The 21,101-nt window shown below is 39.9% G+C and overlaps 1 protein-coding gene across 7 annotated transcripts in view; it reads left to right on the top strand.

The window, feature by feature from the left end:
• The window catches only part of CANX (calnexin), a 60,979-nt gene extending 42,070 nt beyond the window's left edge, over window positions 1–18,909 (top strand). For all 7 annotated transcript variants that reach the window (XM_039484627.1, XM_039484621.1, XM_039484625.1 and 4 more), the window contains 14 exons: window positions 122–307; window positions 766–839; window positions 1,418–1,476; window positions 1,900–2,041; window positions 2,909–2,990; window positions 4,681–4,873; window positions 7,314–7,503; window positions 9,781–9,894; window positions 11,706–11,862; window positions 12,390–12,605; window positions 13,355–13,474; window positions 13,578–13,716; window positions 13,903–14,003; window positions 16,689–18,909. In XM_039484627.1, coding sequence (XP_039340561.1) covers window positions 125–307; window positions 766–839; window positions 1,418–1,476; window positions 1,900–2,041; window positions 2,909–2,990; window positions 4,681–4,873; window positions 7,314–7,503; window positions 9,781–9,894; window positions 11,706–11,862; window positions 12,390–12,605; window positions 13,355–13,474; window positions 13,578–13,716; window positions 13,903–14,003; window positions 16,689–16,724 — 1,806 coding nt within the window. In that variant the 5' untranslated portion in view covers window positions 122–124 and the 3' untranslated portion in view covers window positions 16,725–18,909. The remainder of the gene's footprint in view (window positions 1–121; window positions 308–765; window positions 840–1,417; window positions 1,477–1,899; window positions 2,042–2,908; window positions 2,991–4,680; window positions 4,874–7,313; window positions 7,504–9,780; window positions 9,895–11,705; window positions 11,863–12,389; window positions 12,606–13,354; window positions 13,475–13,577; window positions 13,717–13,902; window positions 14,004–16,688) is intronic.
• The last annotated feature ends 2,192 nt before the right edge of the window (window positions 18,910–21,101 follow it).

The raw sequence follows: 21,101 nt of genomic DNA, 5'->3' as shown, positions 1-21,101 counted from the left end.
TCTTCTGGACTGCACTTGCTCATTTGCTATTGCGTACTTGTCACTGAACTACAGAAGACCGTACCCTTTATCTCGCTCGTGAGTATAGGATTATAATGTTTGATCTTTCCTGTGTGTACAGACCATGGAACTAAAGTGGCTGCTGTGTGCGACATTGCTGATACTTGGATTAGTTGATGTCCAGACACATGATGAGGAAGATGACCATGGTGATGATGTAATTGATATTGAGGATGACTTGGAAGATGGTGTTGAGGAGGTAGAAGAGACAAAGCCTGAAGCCAGCAGCCCTCCTCCATCCCCAAAGGTTTGACTTAAATTTACAATGATAAAACAGAATTATACTTGGGTAGTCTGATTATTGTAACCTGTCTCACCTTGGTCTGATCTGGAGACTATCTTGAGCATAAAAACACAATATGCCAACAGAGTAATTGCAATGCTTCTTTAAAATGAATGCAAAGGCACTTGAGCTGCATTTCTTCCATAGGAAAATTTCTTTAAGGCCATTTTGAGTCTTGTGATGTGATACCAGGATTTAGCAGTACTAGTACTCTTAGACTTTGGTATTTTTATCTTCAAAATAAAATTATAACTTTCAAGCAATGGCATCCAGATTTTGGGGAGTGTAAATAACTTAAGATGTTTCAAGCAGAAAACTTGTCTGAGTCAGGAAAAGTGGGATGAACTCAAAGCCTTGTAGTTTCTTAGGGCAGCAAAGATGTTTAAAGGTCTGTGTAAACTTTTTTTCTCCTCCTCCAATAGGTTACCTATAAGCCCCCAGTACCAACAGGAGAGGTTTATTTTGTGGAAAACTTTGATAAGGGAACCCTGGAAGGGTAAGTGTAATCTTCAAGATTTAATGTAAATGAATTAGTCACTTTGGACCTTCAGTAAGCTGTAATGAAATACCTTTCCAGAGCACCCATTCTTGAATAGCTAATGTTAATATGACTAGAGTTCAAATGACCCCACATATAACTAGCTTACAATACATTTCTCCTAACCTTCATATCTCTTGAAACCTTGGAGGATGTTCAAATAAGCATTTGTTAGGTGCCCATTAAGAGGGGCAATGTACCATGTGCACATACAGAATCACGTACGCTGGCTTTCAGTAGCCTTTCTTGGTAATATGACAAGATGGAGATAATGGCGCTACAAGCACTATCCCTAGTGGAGTACTGATAATAGTAACACTGGTACAAAGCCGCTTTGCCTACTTCTGAATTTGCTTCATGTGTTGGAGAACTTAGCGCAGAACTCCCAAAGAGACTGATCAATGATGGGGTTCAGAATACAGCAGGGTCTAGTTAAAGGGTAGTTGCAGTGGCTGGGTGTTTCTTTAGAGCTGGCTTTGTATAAAAGTCTGTAACTGTATGGCTGTCCCTTACCTCTGCTGGGGATATCATTTCAGATGGGTTCTTTCCAAGGCCAAGAAGGATGACACAGATGATGAAATTGCAAAATATGATGGTGAGTGCCATCTAGCTTTTGTTCAGAAGGTATATTTTTTGGTTGTCTGTACTGCAGAGTTAGACTTGAGGTGCAAATCTTACCCTGACTAAACACACATGAGAATATCCTACATATGAAAAGTGGGTGGGCATTTGGGTGTTGTTTTTACCTACTTTATGTCCAGTGAGCTGTGGCTTTTGCAGCAAGTCCTCCTGAGTGTTGAAATGTGTTCCGTTCCTAATTAAAATGTCATCTTTTGAAGGCTAGTCTGTACACCAATTTCTAACTTGAGTAATATAACTGAATGTGACTTCTGGAAATGCTGTTATAACCCATATTGCATAGAATAACAATTTTTAGTTTCTTGTTAAAGTTCATTAAAATAAGAAAACAAGGAATTGTGGGTTCTAATAGTAATGAAATGGTGTATGTTCCTTGCAGGTAAATGGGAAGTAGAGGAAATGAAGGACACTAAACTTCCAGGGGACAAAGGACTTGTACTGGTTTCCCGGGCCAAGCATCATGCGATCTCTGCCAAACTGACAAAACCCTTCATATTTAATACCAAACCCCTCATTGTACAGTAAGTGGAGAATAACAAGTGTTTACTGCACCAGAAAGGGCAGGCGGCTGTTAGCGGCTTGTTCCAGTATTACATAGTTTGGTTGACCAAACCGTAGTAAAGCATGGCAGCCCATTACCACACAGAATATTGGCTACCACTCTTATGTGCAAATAAATAAAGGGGTATTGTAATGTACAATAACTTTCCATTTCAAGTTCTTGGAACTTGCTTTTTCCATCTGAATAAACTAGCTGTCTGAATTTCTGGAAATTAGCCTTTCCTTGCAGTGTGACATTGACAACTACAGTTGTTTCCACTTCTATGCTACAGCTGTAATAGCAAGGGCCTAGTGAACTGACTTGTCTGTTGAGATTTACAGGAGTCAAACAGTTAGCAGGGACTATGTAAAGACAATTCATGAGTGAATAGATTTTTGTCCAGCAAATTGTCTTTTCTCTTTCCCCGGTAGCAAGGCAAGCCCAGCTTGTTAGTGGTCTTCAGCTGATTCAGCTCTTTTGCCATGGGACACACAAAGCTTGTCCAATCTAGCAACAATTGTTAGATGGGTCATGGCAGATATACAAGAATCCAGATTTATTGGGAGTAGCTGATCTGTGGGACTTTCCCAGCAAGAAAGGAGGGTAATCAGCTCATCAGTTTGATTAACTCATTATCTCATGCATTCTGCCTGTTGCCTAGCTGTTCACTTTGTGGTTCTTATGTATCTGCCTAAGATCCATTATGAAATGTGGGAAACACTCATTTAAAAAAACCTTTCTAATTTGTACGGAAGCTCTGTTACATCCTTATATGAAGGGAATGTTGTCTACTTCATTCCATGTACTATAATGTGCCCTCTGCTTCTCTGCCCAAAATGAAAATCAGGTATGAAGTGAATTTCCAAAATGGGATTGAGTGTGGCGGTGCCTATGTGAAGCTGCTTTCTAAAACCACCGAACTGAACCTGGTGAGTGGTGTGCATGCTGTTTAGTTACTACTCCCCAAAGACAAGCCTGTCTTTCTCTTGCTCCTCCCCAAAGAAACTCTTATGATCCGAATGGCCTGAAGGCAGTTGTTCGTGTTTAGGGGGAGACTTGCAAAAGTAGTCTGCACCCAGAAGCTTGCGTTGTCCTGAGTGGGAGCAGATGGATGCTGAATTCTTCTGAAAATCCGGTTACCACAATTGACTCTCTGGGATGCTGTAGGTGGTGAGCATTCCTGCTCCTCCCCCATAAGAATCCACAACATTTTTTTTTTTAATTAACTGCCACACACTTTGGGGATTCCTTTTCGTTCCCCCTCCTCCACCCCCATAAGAGTAGCCATCTCATATGGGAGGTCTGTAGAGGGCACACTAAATCGTGTATCTTGTAAATTTCCCTTTAGCCCTTCCACAATTTAAACTGTGCTCTTTATGTGGAGGGAAGCTGACTGTCTGGGATTAGACAATTGTCTTCTAAAGTGAGTTCCAGAGAGAGTCTGCAAAGAGAAATAGACTAAGATGATCCTAATCATATTTCTCTACACCAGACTTCTTACATTTCAGTGTGCTTGTAAGGAGTGTGGTGTCTGAAGTACTAGAGACTTGCTGCTTGCAGGATGGGCTAGCAGGATTTACTGAACATAGTACATGTCTTGGACTAAACACATCTTGTACCTGGCCCATGGGCCACTATTCCAAAAGCATTATCTGAAAGATATAAAATTGAGAGTATTTTGTGTGCAGCAGCTACTGGATATTTTTGATCAAAGCCCTCCAGTTTTCCGTAGTCTTCCCCTCATGGAAATAGAAGTCAAAACCGTTGTCCCGGCTCTTTCCCCTTCACTATTTTGTCAGAATCTTTCTTGATACAGGTCCACATCTGACCAGGATATGCCATTCAAGATGTGAAAGGCCACTTAATGATTGTGCAATCACTTCTTCAGTTCTTTGTGAACTGAATGCGTGATTAGGGTCAGTGAGAGTAGACAAGCTTGCTTGCAATGATTTTTGTTAAAGGGATGGCATTATCAGACATCTAGTTAATTCTTAAAAGCTTCATATAATACATCAGCCCTATGCTTGGTACTAACTTTTGTGGTTTTTCAGCTGAGTTTACTCTGTTAATGCCTCTGATGTTCCCTGTTGTGAGAGAGAACTACCCAGACTGGGAAACTGTGAGACTGACTAGACACAGCAATGTCAAATGCACAGCAAAGATTTCAGTTTCTTTCAGTGCTGATAATGGCTGTTGACAATAGCTTTGTTTTAAAAACAAATATTTTTTGCATTGTGGGGTTTCTGTGACTTAGATTAGCTAGACATAAATTAAAAAAATTCCAACAGGTTATTTTACATTTGCACAACTTTATGGCTTAATGCTTTTAATCTTACCTGTCACTCCTTGAAAACGGCCTTCTACTAATGAGAGAAAAGTAAAGACAGTTGGACAGGATGATGGAAAATGCAGGGCGCAGCTAAGCAGCGGTAGGAAGATGGATTGGATTGTCCTAACTGGCCTCTTCCACTTCAAATTTCTGTGACTGTATCAACCATCTGTTGCTGGTTTTGATCTCAAGTATAATCAAGCAGCTTAATGAGTGAAGTGCATTTGCGGTGAACACTGTTGTCTAAACCTGAACTCTAGAATGATTTATTCCAACTGTTCTCTTTAAAGGATCAGTTTCATGACAAAACTGCCTACACAATCATGTTTGGTCCTGATAAATGTGGAGAAGATTATAAATTACACTTCATCTTTCGGCACAAGAACCCCAAAACCGGCAAATACGAAGAGAAGCATGCAAAGCGTCCAGATGCAGATCTGAAGACCTACTTTACTGATAAGAAGACCCACCTCTATACTCTGGGTAAAGCAACCATAAACTTGGGGGAGGGGAGTGTGTGGTTTTTTTTTTTGTTGTTTTTTTTAAGTGCAGATCTCAAAAGGTTTGAGGGTGGAAATTTATTTTGTGTCTTTGGTGCAAGAGAAATGGAAAGGAGTCCTAAAACAGTAACTGAATATACTATGTATGTGGACTTCATACAACTAAAACATATGTTCTAAATCCTCATGCAAAAATTGTTGTTTCTTTGTTCTGTGCTTCCGTGCAAGAAATTGCATCAAGGAGCATGCATTGCTTTGAGTCTTAACTCTTGCAGGGAAAATATGGGACTCTGAACTTGGTAGGTAAAGGAAAATTGGCTTTCCAAATATGGGTCTTAAATACCTTAACTTATAGTATAATTATATGCATTCCGTTACTGATTTGGGATCTCACGTGCTCTCTAGTTGCATGCATAGCTATCCATTCTTTAACTTTTTGGGACAGTAGGCTCTAAACTCTGGAGGAAATAGTAATACTGTGTCTCCCTGGGACAAAATGTTAGAAGCCGTCCTTTCAGGCATCTGTTTCAATATGTCACTTTAATTGGCTTTCATTTTCACTGGCTGTTCCATTGAGGTTTTCAGAGCTGAAAAAGTCAGATAGGGAAAATGCATTGGAGAGTGAAGGCCGGTCACACCCATGTTAAAATAGTGATAGGAGCATAAGAATTGCCACACTAGATAAGATCAGTGGTTGTGGTACAATATTCTGTTTACAGCTGGGGCTATCCTTGGAAGCCCCGAGAAATGTTCAAGCGGCCCTGCAGTAGGAATAACTTACCTTATAGAGACAGTCTCTTCGTAACACCTATCTGTTGAAGGCTGGCTTATGCCCTTAACTATGAAGGAATTACTCCTTTCAGAACTCTTGTTTTAGTTCTTAGTCCTGTTATCCTAATTCTGAATGTTCTTCTTGGCCATATGAATACTGAATCCTGCTAAGATCTTAGGTTTCAGAGTAGCAGCCGTGTTAGTCTGTATCTGTAAAAAGAACAGGAGTCCTTGTGGCACCTTAGAGACTAATAAATTTATTTGAGCATAAGCTTTTGTAGGCTACAGCCCACTTCATCGGATGCATAGAATCTATGCTCAAATAAATTTGTTAGTCTCTAAGGTGCCACAAGGATTCCTGTTCTTTTTGCTAAGATCTTACACTCTTAGCTTGGGCCTACACTCTGCTAGGCAGCTATTGGCTTTGGAGCTCTAACTTTTACAACTGCACAGCCAAATCTCCTTTAGAATCAGCTTTTCTAGATATTTTGCTGCTAGATCTGGATGCGGCTAGTAATGAAACAAGGCTCCTGACTTAATGAATGAAAGCAGTATAGAAACTCTGAGCTGCTGTTTTACTGGTTTCAAGATTAAACACCGAGTTTTGGTTGTTCTGCATTTCTTCTTTGTGCAGAATAGAATGTGCAGCTGTGCTCTGAGGCTGACTAACTGAAGGGGGAGCTTTCTAAGCAGTGTGGGCAGGTGTGGGATCTAGTCTTAAAAGTGACTTTATTAAAAAAAAAAAGAAAAAAAGGCATAGTGGGGTCCAATGTTTTGTGGTCTTAATTATTTCTTTATCAAATGTGATGGATATATGTATAAAAAGGACTCTCTCTAATTGCTGGTCCAGATTGAAACTGGGTTTGTCTAACTTCATGCCTCATTGCCAGTAATAAAGATATCCTTGGTGAACTTATCAAACCTCCCCCACCCCCTCCCATTGACAGTTGGGAACTTGTTAAACAGTTCTGTTGGTGGATGGGGCAGAATAGAATCCACAGTTCTGCTAGTTTTACATGTGATGACTCTGCAAGGCTAAAAGGAGTAAAAAGCTTTTTAATTTCACAAAAGGCCAGAGATGGGGCCCTGAATTTATACAGATCCATTAAGGGTGGTGCAGGTTTTTTCCACAGTTACTTTTCAAGTAAATAAGGAATTATACTTCTCAGTCTTTAAAGTTCCTGTCTTTTCTGTTAAGAAAATAGAAGTGGCAAAGCCTGATTTATATTGGGGGGGGGGGGGGGGGAGAGAAACCTGATAAATCTCACTATATTAGGTGCTTCTCTTTATAAGTAGGGTAACAGGTGTGAGTGTGTATAGAGCAGAACTTTTCCAGATGTAATTGATTTGAGGGGGGCTATGTAATACTCACGCCTATTGGGTATCCAGAATAGGACTCTCCATAAAAATCTTTGTCTTTATTCCTTGACACAAGAATAAATAGGTTATTTGTTTCCCCTTGGCAGCCCCATTTGGGTATTATTGTTTACTGTGGAGGTAACTTCAGCTAGAAGGATGATTGTAATAGTTTTGAGGTTTGGAAAAGGGTGGTAGAGTAGAAAGTGGCAATGAGATTCTGTAGAGCTCAATTTTCTCCTTATGTTAGCCAAAAAGGCTCCATTAACTCTTTCTCCCTGTCCCTGTTCATCTAGTCTTGAATCCTGATAATAGTTTTGAAATCCTGGTTGATCAGACTGTGGTGAATAGTGGGAATCTCCTAAATGATGTGACTCCTGCTGTGAATCCACCCCGAGAGATTGAGGACCCAGATGACCAGAAACCAGAGGACTGGGACGAGAGACCCAAGATCCCAGATCCAGATGCTGTTAAACCAGAGGATTGGTGAGTAGCTTGGGTGGCGGAATTGGGGAAAGCTGTTGCTAGATAACCTAGTGCTGGTCTAAAACAGTTCTTAGCTAGTCATTTGTCCATTTTATTTTTATTTTTTAGTCCACTGTACTCAAGTTAACTGGCTAGTGTTGACCAATCTAACACTGGACATGCAGTCATTTGTGTGTTAAGCTATTTATCTGTTTAAACTATAGCTAAGCTTGGCAGAATTCAATTTTTATCTTTTATAATTTGGGTGAATGATTATTTTAAAGATTTTTATTTTAATTTGTATTTCAATTTTCACAATTTGTAGAAATTATGGGGGTCAGACAATTATTTAATGAGTAGACACTGAGATTCAAAAAGTTAATGCTTTAACTGTTAAAACACACGTCAACATGTCAAAACATACATTAATTTATGGCTATTTACGTTCTGAAGCAACATTTTTCTTTGTCTTTCTCTATCTTGATTGGAATATTTTTTTGTCAGTTTGTGTGCATGGTAAAATTGATGTTTTATTTAGATAGTTACATGTAAAAAATGAATTATTCCAAGCTTAACGGTAGCATCTGACTGTTAGTAGACTGCAGATTGATTCCATGCCCTTGCACTTGAATAAATATCAGAATGAAGTTCAGCACTAATTAATATTGGCAAGCCAGGTAACATTTACATGAAGTTCCTTGCTTAGCCATAGATGTGCTTCATTTGATGTCTGATCAAGCATAGGATCAAGTGCTAGAACACTTAAAATAAAGAATACCTGGAGCTTATTTTGGCAAAAAAGCTCTTGTGATGGGGATCAAATGGACAGTTTGAAATCTGACACCTTCAATCCAGATAGCCATTGAGAGACTGATAGTTATGAACATGAGTGGCCATACTGGGTCAAAGTTCCATCTAGCCTAGAATCTTGTCTTCCGACAGTGGACAGTGCCAGATGCTTTAAATGCAATGAACATAACATGGCAGTTATTGAGAGATCCATCTACTGGATCTCTATCTTGGCTGATAGCCATAAATGGACCTCTCCTCCATGAATTTATCTAGTTCCTTTTTGAACTCACTTATGCTTTTGGCCTTCACAACATCCCCTGGCAACTAGTTCAACAGGTTTGCTGCATGTTGTGAAGAAGTACTTATGTTCTTGTCTTTAACCTGCTGCCCGTGAATTTCATTTGGTGACCCCTGGTTCTTGTGTTTGGGGGAGGGATAAATAATACTTCCTTATTACTTTCTCCACACCATTCATGATTTTATAGACTTCTATCCTATCTCTTTTCTAAGCTGAACAGTCCCAGTTTTTTACATCTTTCCTCATATGGAAGCTGTTCCATACCGATGATCGTTTTTGTTGCCCTTTTCTGTATTCAAGATGTGGGCGTACCATGGATTTATATAGTGGTATTATGATTTCTGTTTTATCTATCCCTTTCCTAGTGGTTCTTACCATTGTTAGCTTTTTTGACTGCCACTGCACATTGAACAGATGTTTTCTGGAAACATCCATGATGACTCCAAAAATCTTTCTTCAGTAGTAACAGCTAATTTAGACCCCATCATTTTGTGTGTATAGTTGGGATTGTTATCCACTTAATTTAATATTAAGTGTGCCATTTTGTTGGCCAGTCACCCCGTTTTGTGAGATCCTGTTGTAACTCTTTTTAGTTAGCTTTGAACTCTTAGTAACTTTGTATCATCTGCAAACTTTGCCACCTCACTGTTATCCATAATTGATCTGGAAAAGGGGGTATGTTGTCTTCTGTTCTCGATAGTCATAAAATGCTAAATCAACACAATTGAATTTTGACTAGTGTTCCCTTGTCAATTTGACTAATGACATATGGTAAATTAAAAGTTCAGGGGTAATAGAATTTGTTCCTGAGCGAGAACACATTTTTACTGGGTACAATATATCACATATTTGCTCATTAACATGCTTTCCCTGGGCTGCTTCTTTCTGAGGATACATGAAATGTTATCACTTCTCTCCATTGTGTTGGGAGGAATGTGCCCTGGGACAGATAAAGGAATAGGAGCTTCATCAGACTAACATGATGGGATAGCAAAAAACCTCCCATAGTTACTACCTAGCCTTCTCATATTCAAAACATAATTGCTCAGTCAGTTGGTAGTCCTCTTCATTTACTCATTGTCTTAGGAATCAGGCTAGATGAGGATCTGTATCTAGTGCAACAGTGTCTTAAGCCTTATGGGTTGTTTTTTTTGGCCAAATCTTTTTGGCGGGAATATATAATAGCAACCTTGTATCTCTTTCCCAAGGGATGAGGATGCTCCTGCAAAGATTTCAGATGATGATGCTGTGAAGCCAGAAGGTTGGCTGGATGATGAGCCAGAATATGTAGCTGATCCTGATGCAGAGAAACCAGAGGACTGGTATGCTGTTACTAGACTTCCATTTGTCCATCTTGTATGAAAGCAGTAATTGCTGTGCGTCAGTTTATCAGATACTCACTTTGTGACCCAAAGGCACTGACTGGGTTTCAGGAGTATAATGCGGCACTTGAGCTACATGGACCAGACACAAACTGTTAGGGGAAGGTGTTGCTGTGATGGACTTCCCCGGGGTGCATCCTGGAACTGGGGTACCACTGAGCCCTCTATCTCACCATCCTGGGCTCCCTCACTCACTGTGATGCTGTGACAAGCTGCAGACTCCTCCAGATCCTGCTCTTACACAAACATTCATAGGCAGGGACACCCCCAGCTGCAGTTACATGAATGTTTTTCCTAGCCACTAATGAGCTAACAGTAGAGGCTCTAGCCAATCCCCCTCCCCAGCCTAAGACCCCAGAGCTGTACTGACTTGCTCTGGTCAAAAGCCTGACCAGTTTAAGTTTATTTCCCAGTTGTCCCCCTGTATCTCCCACCACCCCCCATTAATATGGGGAGGACAATGCACCAGCCCCTGCTCTTGAGCAGATTTCCCTTTTTGCACTTCAAACACACACTGTTTTAGATAAAAATATAAAACAGATTTATTACCTACAGAAAGATTGTAAGTGATTATAAGTAGTAGCATACAGATCAAAGTTGGTTACCTAAAACAATAAACAAAATTGCAATCTAAATTCTATACACTAGACAGGATTTGAATCGAGTAGTATCTCACTCTGATAGTACAAGCAGTTTACAGATCTTTCATACTTGGGCTGGGATTCCTTCTTTCCTGCCTGGGACCACCTTCCCCAGTTCAGTTTTTGTTCCTAAGGTGTTTCCAGGTGTTGAGTTGTAGGGAGAGTGAGGCCCAGTGGTGATGTCACCTCCCCCTTTATAGCGTCTTCCATGTGGAAGGAATTTTTGTTCCAATTTCCAAGCACATCTCCCTGCACAGTTTGTGGAAAAGTACAGGCACAAGATGGAGTCCAGAATCACATGATTTAGTCACATGCCCTTACATGCTTCGATGAGTCATAGCAGCCATTAATCATATACTGGCTGAACCATTCACAGGGAAGTCCATCAAGTGAGGATAAGCTTTTTCCATGGCCCATTATGTTCATCCATGGGTCATTATCTTGAATAGTCCACTCCCAATGCGCTGGCTAGACTGAATGTAAACTAACTTGCGGGAGTTACCCAGGAGCAAGCACACTTGAAATACAGATGCATAGTCAATATTCATAACTCCAGATACAAAAATTATACATGCATACAAATAGGATAATCATATTCCGCAAACCATAACTTTTCCATTACCACCTCACGTGACGTACTTTGTACAAGATACACGATAATTATATCACTATGGTGAATATGGGGTGCAGAGTGTCATTTGGGGGCACAGTGTGTCACAGTTGCTAATTATGTTTCTGCTGGAGTAAGACACAGATCTGAGTAGTAAGAACAGAACATATAGCCAGTGTCTAGTTTTCTTGTGCTCCATCTGTATCCTTCTGTGGTCTCTTTGGGGGCAGGATCATCTTTTGGTTCTGGCACAGTGGTATCCTGGTCCATGACTGAGGATCTTAGGTGTGGTTATAATACCAATAACTTTACTCTTAAAACATGACTAATGCTTAGCCCTCACAGTGCTTTCCATCCATAGAACTCTTTACTACTTTACTATGGGGATGGTACTTTACAATGTAGAAATGGTAAGAAGTCACCCCCACACCCCTTGTTCTAGGTCTAAAAAACAAAAACAAAAAAACCCCCTCTTTCCCCTAATGAGTTTGCTTTTCCAGGGATGAGGATATGGACGGAGAATGGGAGGCACCTCAGATTGCAAATCCCAAATGTGAGTCAGCCCCTGGCTGTGGTACCTGGCAACGACCTATGATCGACAATCCCAACTACAAAGGCAAATGGAAGCCTCCTATGATTGATAACCCCAACTACCAGGTAGGTCTCATGCTTCTAGGTAACTTGCTGGCCAGAATCAGAACACTGCTCCCTCTTAGGGTATACCAGTTTACTAAGCAATACAGAAAGACAAGAGACTTCTCATAGTCTCCGTAAAGTGGTGGCATAGCCAGGAATGCAAATCCCATAACCTCAATCCTTGTGCACGCTAAGGGGACTGGTTCAACTTTTTATTCCCCTTAATAAACAAATAAATGTCACAACTTACCCATGAAAGCCAAAAAAATGAAGCGCTCAGCTACTGCGGCAGGGGAATGTTTAAATGAGGATGGAGTGGGGGAGAAGCTCTTCTAAATATTTCTCCCAAGAAGATTTGTAGTTGGTTTGTAAACCTCTTTACATAATAAAGATTTACCTAAACTGACTATCTGTTGTAATCAGGAATGCAACTTTTTTGTTACAGGTGTGGGGAAACAAAGTTTGTTTCCCCTCCCAAGTTTTTCGACCCAAATAGAAAAACAGATTTTATGTGGTGCATGATGCTGAGTTTTCTTTGCCTTCTCCAGGGAATCTGGAAGCCCAGGAAGATCCCAAACCCAGATTTCTTTGAAGATCTAGAACCTTTCAAAATGACTCCCTTCACTGCTGTGGGCCTTGAACTATGGTCAATGACCTCTGACATCTTCTTTGACAACTTTATCATCTGTACAGACCGAGTTGTGGCAGAAGATTGGGCCAATGATGGTTGGGGTCTAAAAAAGGCAGCTGATGGTGCTGCTGAGGTGAGGAGCAAAAGTTTATTTTTGTATACTTCTAACAAACAATGGTATCTGTTTCTTGTCTAGAAGAGCTTTGAGCTCCTCTAGCTTTCACTCTTACAAAAAACTATGCTGCTAGTCCTTGTTTGCAGAGGGGGGCGGGGAGTTATCTTTAAACATGAACTGATACAAGCTTTCAAATTGAAGGATATAATCTTCTCTACCAAAACCAGGCTACATAAGTATCTGTTACGGATTTTTCCTATTCAAATGTAATGTATTTTGGTAACTTTTAAAAAAAATTTTTTTTTTGTGGGGCATGCCGCCTTCATCAAATGCTGGACTCCTTTTTCTGTCTTTTTACTATTGGGAGCATAACTTTTTATCTTGGCCATGACAAGTGGCCACCCTCATAGCCTACTGTTGCATGTTTTTAATCGTTATTTTAAATTAGATTGTGCGAATATTGTTCCACATACTTTTCTGACTTCAGAAGACTAAAATCATTCATTGAAGACTAAGGCCGGGACCATCTGTTTGAACAGTGCCAAGCACAGTGTTGTTCTGGTTCATGATTTAGGGCTCCTAGGTGCTACAATAAAGCAAATAATTAGCTTTTGCAATACAGACTAATTCTGTATATATTATGAGGCTGTCCCTACTAAGTATGACTGGAGACAGTTAGCAGTCCCCACGGGTAGCCATAAAATTTGCTGTGTACAGGAGTAAGAGAGCTAAATACACAAGCCTTCAGGATTCAATTTATCTTCTAGCCTGGTGTTGTGGGCCAGATGATGGCAGCTGCTGAAGAGCGTCCCTGGCTGTGGGTAGTGTACATCCTAACTGTGGCTCTTCCTGTGTTCCTTGTTGTCCTCTTCTGCTGTTCTGGAAAGGTATGAATTTCCTTCTGAAATACCTAGAAATAGTCAAAATGGGGTTGTGCAAGAACCTGAAATGGGCAGTTGTTTATTGTGGGACTCTTCTGACAAATTCTAGAAACAGCCAAGCGCTGCAGAGTACAAAAAGACTGATGCTCCTCAACCTGATGTGAATGAGGAGAAAGAGGAGGGAAAAGACAAGGCAGATGAAGAGGAGGAAGAGGAGGAGGAAGCGGAATCAAATGAAGACAAGCAGGGTAAGCATAATGGAGGCATCTTGAAATGGGGTAGGAACCTGGAATTGATTTACTCTTTCATGTAGAAAATGAGGGCAGTACTATTGGTAGACCTAGACTGAAGTCAGTGGAGAACTTAAGGTGAATCATTTTCTCCCTAGACAACAGAATATAAATTAATTGAATTATTGATGTTTGCTTGGTTAGAAGAGAAGCAAAAGAGTGATGCTGATGTTGGAAGTGCTAGTCAAGAGGAGGAGGAGGAGGAGGAGGAGGAAGAGGAAGACGATGGAAAACCCACATCAGAGGTAAAAGCAACATTTTGGTGCTCTTCTAAGTAGAACTGATCATGTAGGTGGTCCACTAGTGATATTTAATGATTACATAGCTTTAAAAAAGTGAGGCAACTTTTAAAACACATGATCCAACTCCACTGGCATGTGACACAAATATAGTTGCGCTTAGTCCATGGTGATTTAAAAAATTCTGATGGATACTCTGAAGTTTGAGGCAGTGCTAAGAATTTGAGACTAAAGATATGAAAACAGGAAAGGGAATAACCCCTGTGTCCTGGTCTATACTAGTTTCTATAGCAAAATGGGTTCTAATGGGCTATGATGTCTGAAATATTGGAGAAGCCATAAGCGGGGACATTTGCCTAGAGTTACTGCATTACTACAATGATGGGGCAGGATATGAGAACATGGGTAAACTTGTAAAGCTCTTATACTTACATATATCAGTTTCCCAAACGGGAGGGGCATGCCCCCCACAAGAGCAGCACGATGAGGTTATTGGGAGAGCAAGGACCTGATGGGACTGCAGTGAAGGGGAGGGGGCTTTGTCTGACAGGTTAAACAGTTAATTCTTTGTATGGGTGACCTCACTGCAGGGGCCAGGCTCCCTGCCCTGCTCACTCATCCACTGACACAACTACCCAGCTGACAGTTACCCTCCTCTGCTGGGAAGGCCATGGGAACTCTGCAAGCAGAGAGCCAGAGGGTGCACCCAAGGAGTACTGACACAATCTGTACCTCTCCCAATCCTTCAGCCTGGGATCGTCAACGTCTTCTGCTAGATAGAGCCTGCACAGGGGAAGTGAAGGACCAGGTTCAGGAGGTGGGCTCTATTGGGCAGGGGGTTCCAGTACTCATGGGGTGCAGTTTTCTGAGGTGTTCATGATTTGGCTATTACAAAATCCAGTAATCTGTAATAGTGGCACTGGGATGGAAAAGATGATCCAATATTGGTCCTTAAATCTTATATAAACTTTGCAATTTTGAACAGTGCCAGAATCACTAGTGCAGTGGTTCTCAAACTTTTGTACTGGTGACCCCTTTCATATAGCAAGCCTCTGAATGTGACCCCCCTTTTAAAAAGTGTTTTTATAATATATTTAACACCATTGTAAAAGCTGGAGGCGAAGCAGGATTTGGGGTGGAGGCTGGGAGCTTGCAACCCCCCCCCATGTAATAATCTCATGACCCCCTTCAGGGGTCCCAACCCCCAGTTTGAGAACCCCTGGACTAATGTGTATATGTGGAATGAAATCCTCCAATTTATACAGAGCAGCAGCAAAGCACTACCGTACCAATATGTTTCATTCCTGTTTTGGGAGGGACCTTTTCTAGAGATGAAAGAATGTTGAGCCTTTCTATACAGTGTGTTTGGGTGGCTTTTTTCAAAAGCACTCCGTATTGGCCTGACTGCTGCCATATAGTAGGTGTGGTGTGTACTGAATCTATGGTAAGACTTCCACTGAAGACAGTGGAAGTAGTGAACTCCATTGAACACTCTGGAAAATCTTGCCCTCAACATCTTGCTGCTCTACTCAAGCAACCAGCAAGGATTCCTACTGCTACAATGGCTTTTTGAAGTACTGTATATACTCGTTCATAAGCCGAATATTTTTGGTAAAGTGATGCATCAAATAGTGGGGGTTGGCTTATAAACAGGTCTACACCAAAATTTGATGATTTAAAACTCTATGGAATCATTGAATTGAATATCTAATACATTGTTGTTTTGTGTACCTGGAGCATTCACAGGCATGGAGCCCCTCAGCTCCCAGTGGCCGTGGTTTGCCGTTCCCAGCCAATGGCTTCCATTGGCTGGGAACAGCAAACCGCGGCCACTGGGAGCTTGAGGGGCTCCATGCCTGTGAACGTTCCAGGTAAACAAAACGTCCCGAGCCACCAGCAGTTTATCATGACGGGCCAGGAGCCAAAGTTTGGCAGCCCCTGAAATATAGAGTCGGCTTATGAAAGGGTCATAGTTTTTTTATTTTTGCCTAACCATCTTGGGGGGTTGGCTTATAAACGAATAGGCTAATGAACGAGTATATATGGCAGTTGTATTTAATATCTGACTAAAAGCTACATTGGTACCCAAATATCTCATCTGTAGAGTAGTGTAACTTATCCTTTAATATTGCAAAGAGGTGGACTGGAATAATGGCAGCAGCCTGCAGAAATTAGAAGTCTGCTAGCAAGTAGCTGCCCTGTAGAGAGAACAAGAAATTGTGGTTGGCACAATCACAGTAAAAGACAAGTTTCCGAGCATAAAACCAGTAAGCCAAGAAAAGAGGACACAAACTTTCTGCTGTGGTTATAGGGAATTTGGAGTGCGTGCATTCATGGTAGCAAAGTATTTTCCTCTTAGAATGCATCACAGTATAAGAACCAAATTTTAAAGTGAACTTTCATTGTGAAAACAAAAGATCACAGTTCATCTAAACTTCAGAGTAAATACTTTTCAGGGCTGATGCACAGTGGGTTAGTATGTCAGCAGTTACAGGGGAAAAAACCGAAGTGGAAGCTTTGCTAATTGTTGTTTTTGTGAAAAGTTCATTCTATTTCCAATGTAGTATTGCAGTAGTTTACAATTTTTAATTTGTAGATTAGCTTTAGAGTATTTCCTACCTTAATAGCAAATTCAGAAGAGAAGACCAGACTTTTTTTAAATCACACTTTCACTTTCTTTTAATGCTGCAGGAGGAAGAAAGCATGAATAGATTGAAAAAATCATAAGAACTTCATCTATGATTATAGTTTCCCCCAACATGGTTCTGGGAGAGGACCTTGGATACCTTATGTTGAAACTCAGACAAACCTCAAGACTTCACCATCCGCAGGTTCCAGTCACACTATCCAATGTAACTGAGTGTCTAGCAGTAAAATATTTTCAATCATCTGTTAAAAAAGAACACCATTCCTGTAGAAAGATGCATTTAATGTAATGGGCTGTGGATTTTGGAATGTAACAAAACTAACCTTTTATTTTTGTTTTTAAATAGATTGGTAGAACTTTGCCAGTCTCTCAACCTTAGCTTAATTTAATGTATTAATCGATCAATGAAAAATAACAAATCTAGAAAAATGCTAGTTGATGAAATGCAGTTTTTATAACTTTTTTTTTTTATAAACATGGAAATTACTGGCAATGCCTGTATATCCCTTAAATTTGGTCATCATGTTAGCTGTCAGTGGCTACAGTGACTTTTTTTTTTTTTAAACCCTCTCAAATAAGGAAATTAGGGATGGGAAGGAAGTTAAAGTCCAAGAAACTATCTAACTAAGATGTGTTAATATTCCCAAGAAAGCCCTCTCATTTACTTGTTGAGGGAGAAGCATAGGTAGGCAATGAAATAAGCACGTTGCCCATGGCTGTTGCCCAGTTAAGTGTTCACAATTGGCTTAATTGGCAGGGGTAGGTTTAACTATGGTACTTAGTCTTGCAACACTCAGAGGCCGGATATCTGATTTCTTTAGTTCTTGAGCTCTTCACAGAAGGCAGTGGTGGTTCGTTTTTTTTTTTGTTTTTTTTTTAATACTTTTCCCTTCCTCCGGCCCTAGCTTTCTCTGCTACTATGCAGCTTCTTCAGAGTGTAGGTTGGCCTCCATTGCTGAAAACTGCTTTATGCTTGGCTCACTATCAAACTTTTATAGGTGTGGGGTTTTTTTGGGGGGGCAAAAAGGTGTTTTTGTTTTTTAAGCTACACCTACTTCTTTCCAGGGTCCAAACACTGGATACGACAGTGTCCCTAATCTCCTTATTGTTGCCCTGTATGTAAACTCCTGCATAGAGACAGGGAGGTGAGAAAAGAATAGACAAGTAGACCTAAAGACTCATATCAGAAGCAAAGATGTCAGTATTTGTAGATGGGGAAGGAGCACATGGAATAACCTACTTGGTATGTGTAACCATTTGAGTCTTTCATCTGCTTTTCATGTAACAGTTGCATTCTAAATTATATTGTGAATATAGGGGGTTCCAAATCCAGTTAAATAAATTTTTTTTAAAAATGTCACGTCTAGTATATTATACTGTTGTTCTAAAGGTTTTTTTTGTTTCTTTGTGGAATGCAAATGACCACCACCAGAGCATACCTCAAAGATGGTAAACTCTAATGCTTTCATTAGTGTACCAAAATGTATTAAAGAGGGAAGGTTAATGTCTACATAGACTAGCTTTTTGCCCTCTTTGTTCAAAATAACTTTAAATGTCCTAAATTGCTCTCCTTGCACTGAATAGAAACACTCCATGTTCCATTTGTATTTTTGTTTAGGGTAGGGGGTAGAAGGTGAAGAACAATTCTAGGAAAAAAAAATTACCCCAGTTTTTTAAAACCATCTTAGCAATGTCTAACATTTAAAAACAAAAACTCTCTGGCTGCCTGTCCTTAACCAAGAGAGTTGGTGGGGTTTTTTTGTTTTGTTTTAATACCAGTGACCGTAAATGCATAGCAGGATTGCTTGACTACTCTGTAGTGTGCAAATAGAACATGGTAAGTTTAGACTTCTGTTTAGAACTTACTTCTAGATATGGGACATCTCTTCACTTTTTAAACACCTCATCTTACCCTCTCCAAAATAGCTTCTGCCTTGCTGGTGGAAGCTGTCATATTTTATAGGCACTGTTTTTAATTTAATTCTTCTTGGCTCTCAAGATAGCTTTTATAGAGGAGCGGTACTACTCATGACTTAGTCCCTCCCAGATAAAAATAGGTGTAGATAGGTTTGCCAATTCATAGATGGCCTCTGGTGTTCAGCTACCATCTTGGGCACAATTTACAAACCTATTTTAATGCAAGTCACTTAATGCTGTTTTTATCTTCATGTACAAATTGCCTTAATTTCCATTACCTTTCTCCTATACATACCCTCTCTTCCAAACACTACTAGAAGTGAAATTCTGAAATGCTTTTCAGACATCAGCTATTAAATGGTATTGCATTAAAGCTGAATGTACAAGTCTTTCTGCTTCTACTGGACCTCTTTGAAAGGGTCTCCTGTTTGCATGTGATGGCTTTCTTTGGTACCATAGTATAAATCATTTTAAATAGTCACTACATTAAATGGTGAATCTCCACAATGGATAGAAAACTTCAGTTTTAATTTTTGTCATGGCATCTAAATTTGCCTCCAGTGTTTAAATGGCAAACCTCTTTTGAATAGATAAAAGGATAAGATGCCAATTTCGTTAAAAGGGTTGTCATTGTTAGCTATCCACTTCCAGGTAAAAGGAGAATATATTAAGGCTAATAGTATTTTCTGAATACCTGAAGCTTCAGTTGTCTCCCACCTGTGACTTGAACAGTTAGTGACTCTTAAAAGTACTTGGAAAGAAGTCTGCATTTTAGTAAGTGGAAGGCAGTTTGACTGCACATAAGTGCAGTGGTAAATGGACTTCTTGTAAAGGGTCTTTTGGTCTTTATATAGCAAAACCTGAATTCTCTCACCTTTTAATGAAGAAATGTGTTAGATAACTGGTTCTTCAGAGCCAACAGACTCTACCATAGATTTGAGTGTCGGACTGTTCACTTGGCATTTTTAATATCTGAAATAGTAAAGAGTATTTTGGAAAGACTGAAAAATAGTCATCTTGGAATTGTGATCAGTGAACGGCGGTAAAGGAAACATAGCAAACTTACCGATATTTTCTTAGTAAGATGTAAGTGGGGATGTAAACTGGCCTTTCAAAGTGTTTGGTTATCCAGTGAATTAACAGAACTTGAGAATGTGGCTTTTAAAATGTATTTGACAGTGTCTAAAATTTGGATCTCTGGGATGGAGAGGGTATTCTTACAAATATTCATTACTGGTAAAGAAGTTTTATCTCCTCTACATATGGCTCCACTCAACCTGTGGCAGCAAACATGGTGCTAGTGACCAGTTTCTCTGCACCCCTCTGCCATCCCCATATGCACTTATCTCTAAATGCCAGTATTGCCTCCATAAATGGTTTCAAAAGCAAAATCCTCAAGTGTTGCTAAATGAGAACTGTGACTTCTCTCACAGAAAAGTCCTGTTTGTTTGAAAAAGGATAATTGTAGATGCAGTATGCATATATAAATATATTGGATAAGTTATAAATGTAAGTTTACTCTGATTAATAAAGAAACTTAAATCTATACAGCTTTCTTTGTCTAATTGGCTAAAAAATAGCTAAAGGCTTTTATCTCTGGATTTTCAGTATCGAGGTGAAGGGGAGCTGCAGCCTTGCTTAATGGCTACTCTAACAACTGAGCAAAGGGCCACAGTGCCTTCAGGAGGTTCTACAGAACACTGGAGAAAGGGGTAGCTATTGGAGCTGAATGCCAGATGGGATTTGTTATAGGCCCACAGTCTGATTAGAAAAGGTAGTAAATGTAGTGTCGTCATGAAGCCAGTAGCTATGATTGGCCCAAAAGCCTTGGATTTGTTTAACTATTTTTAGCACTGGATCATGAAAGTAAACTAGTCTTGTCTTTTTTTTTTCTTTAAATTATGAATAAAACACTAACATTTTATTTATGCTCTAACTGCAGGGCATAGGCAGCCCATGATATCTGCCAGCTCTGCTTTAAACGTTGCCTTCATTGCTAAAAGCTGTGAATCCTAAACATTTTAAATGAAGTCTGTAAATTTATCTTTTTAAGATGGTAAAAGTAAAATCTTTGGTGTGTAAATTGTTAGTTTAAAGCTAGATAATAAACTGAATCCAAGGATTTTGGTATGTTTAGAAATCTGTTAAAAATACTGATGTGCCCCTTGTGTTGGGCAATAAGGTTGGAACATCTTAAATGCACAACTCCACTAGTTGACTGTTTTTTAATAGCCAGAGCCTGCAGTCTCATTCCATTTTAATAAGCAGTGGGGTTTGGACTGCTCCAAGCCTTGGACTTGCAAAGTAGTAGAACCTCATCTTTCCACCTTGCTGCACATGCAGTTAACCTACTGTACTTGTATATTTCTCCTACACAAACTAACAACTTGCTTACAACTGAGTTCACTTTTAATTCGGCAGTATTCTTTCATATGTATGGTTCTTCAAGTGATGATCCCTGTTGTATTCCACTGAGGGTTTACACATGAACACCAGGCATCCGGAGCCAGAGAATTTAAAAGTAGTAGTGTCCATTAGTC

The sequence above is a fragment of the Mauremys reevesii genome, linkage group 8, assembly GCF_016161935.1.
Source record: "Mauremys reevesii isolate NIE-2019 linkage group 8, ASM1616193v1, whole genome shotgun sequence".
Lineage (NCBI taxonomy): Eukaryota > Metazoa > Chordata > Testudines > Geoemydidae > Mauremys > Mauremys reevesii.
This window is presented reverse-complemented; position numbering and strand designations above follow the sequence as displayed.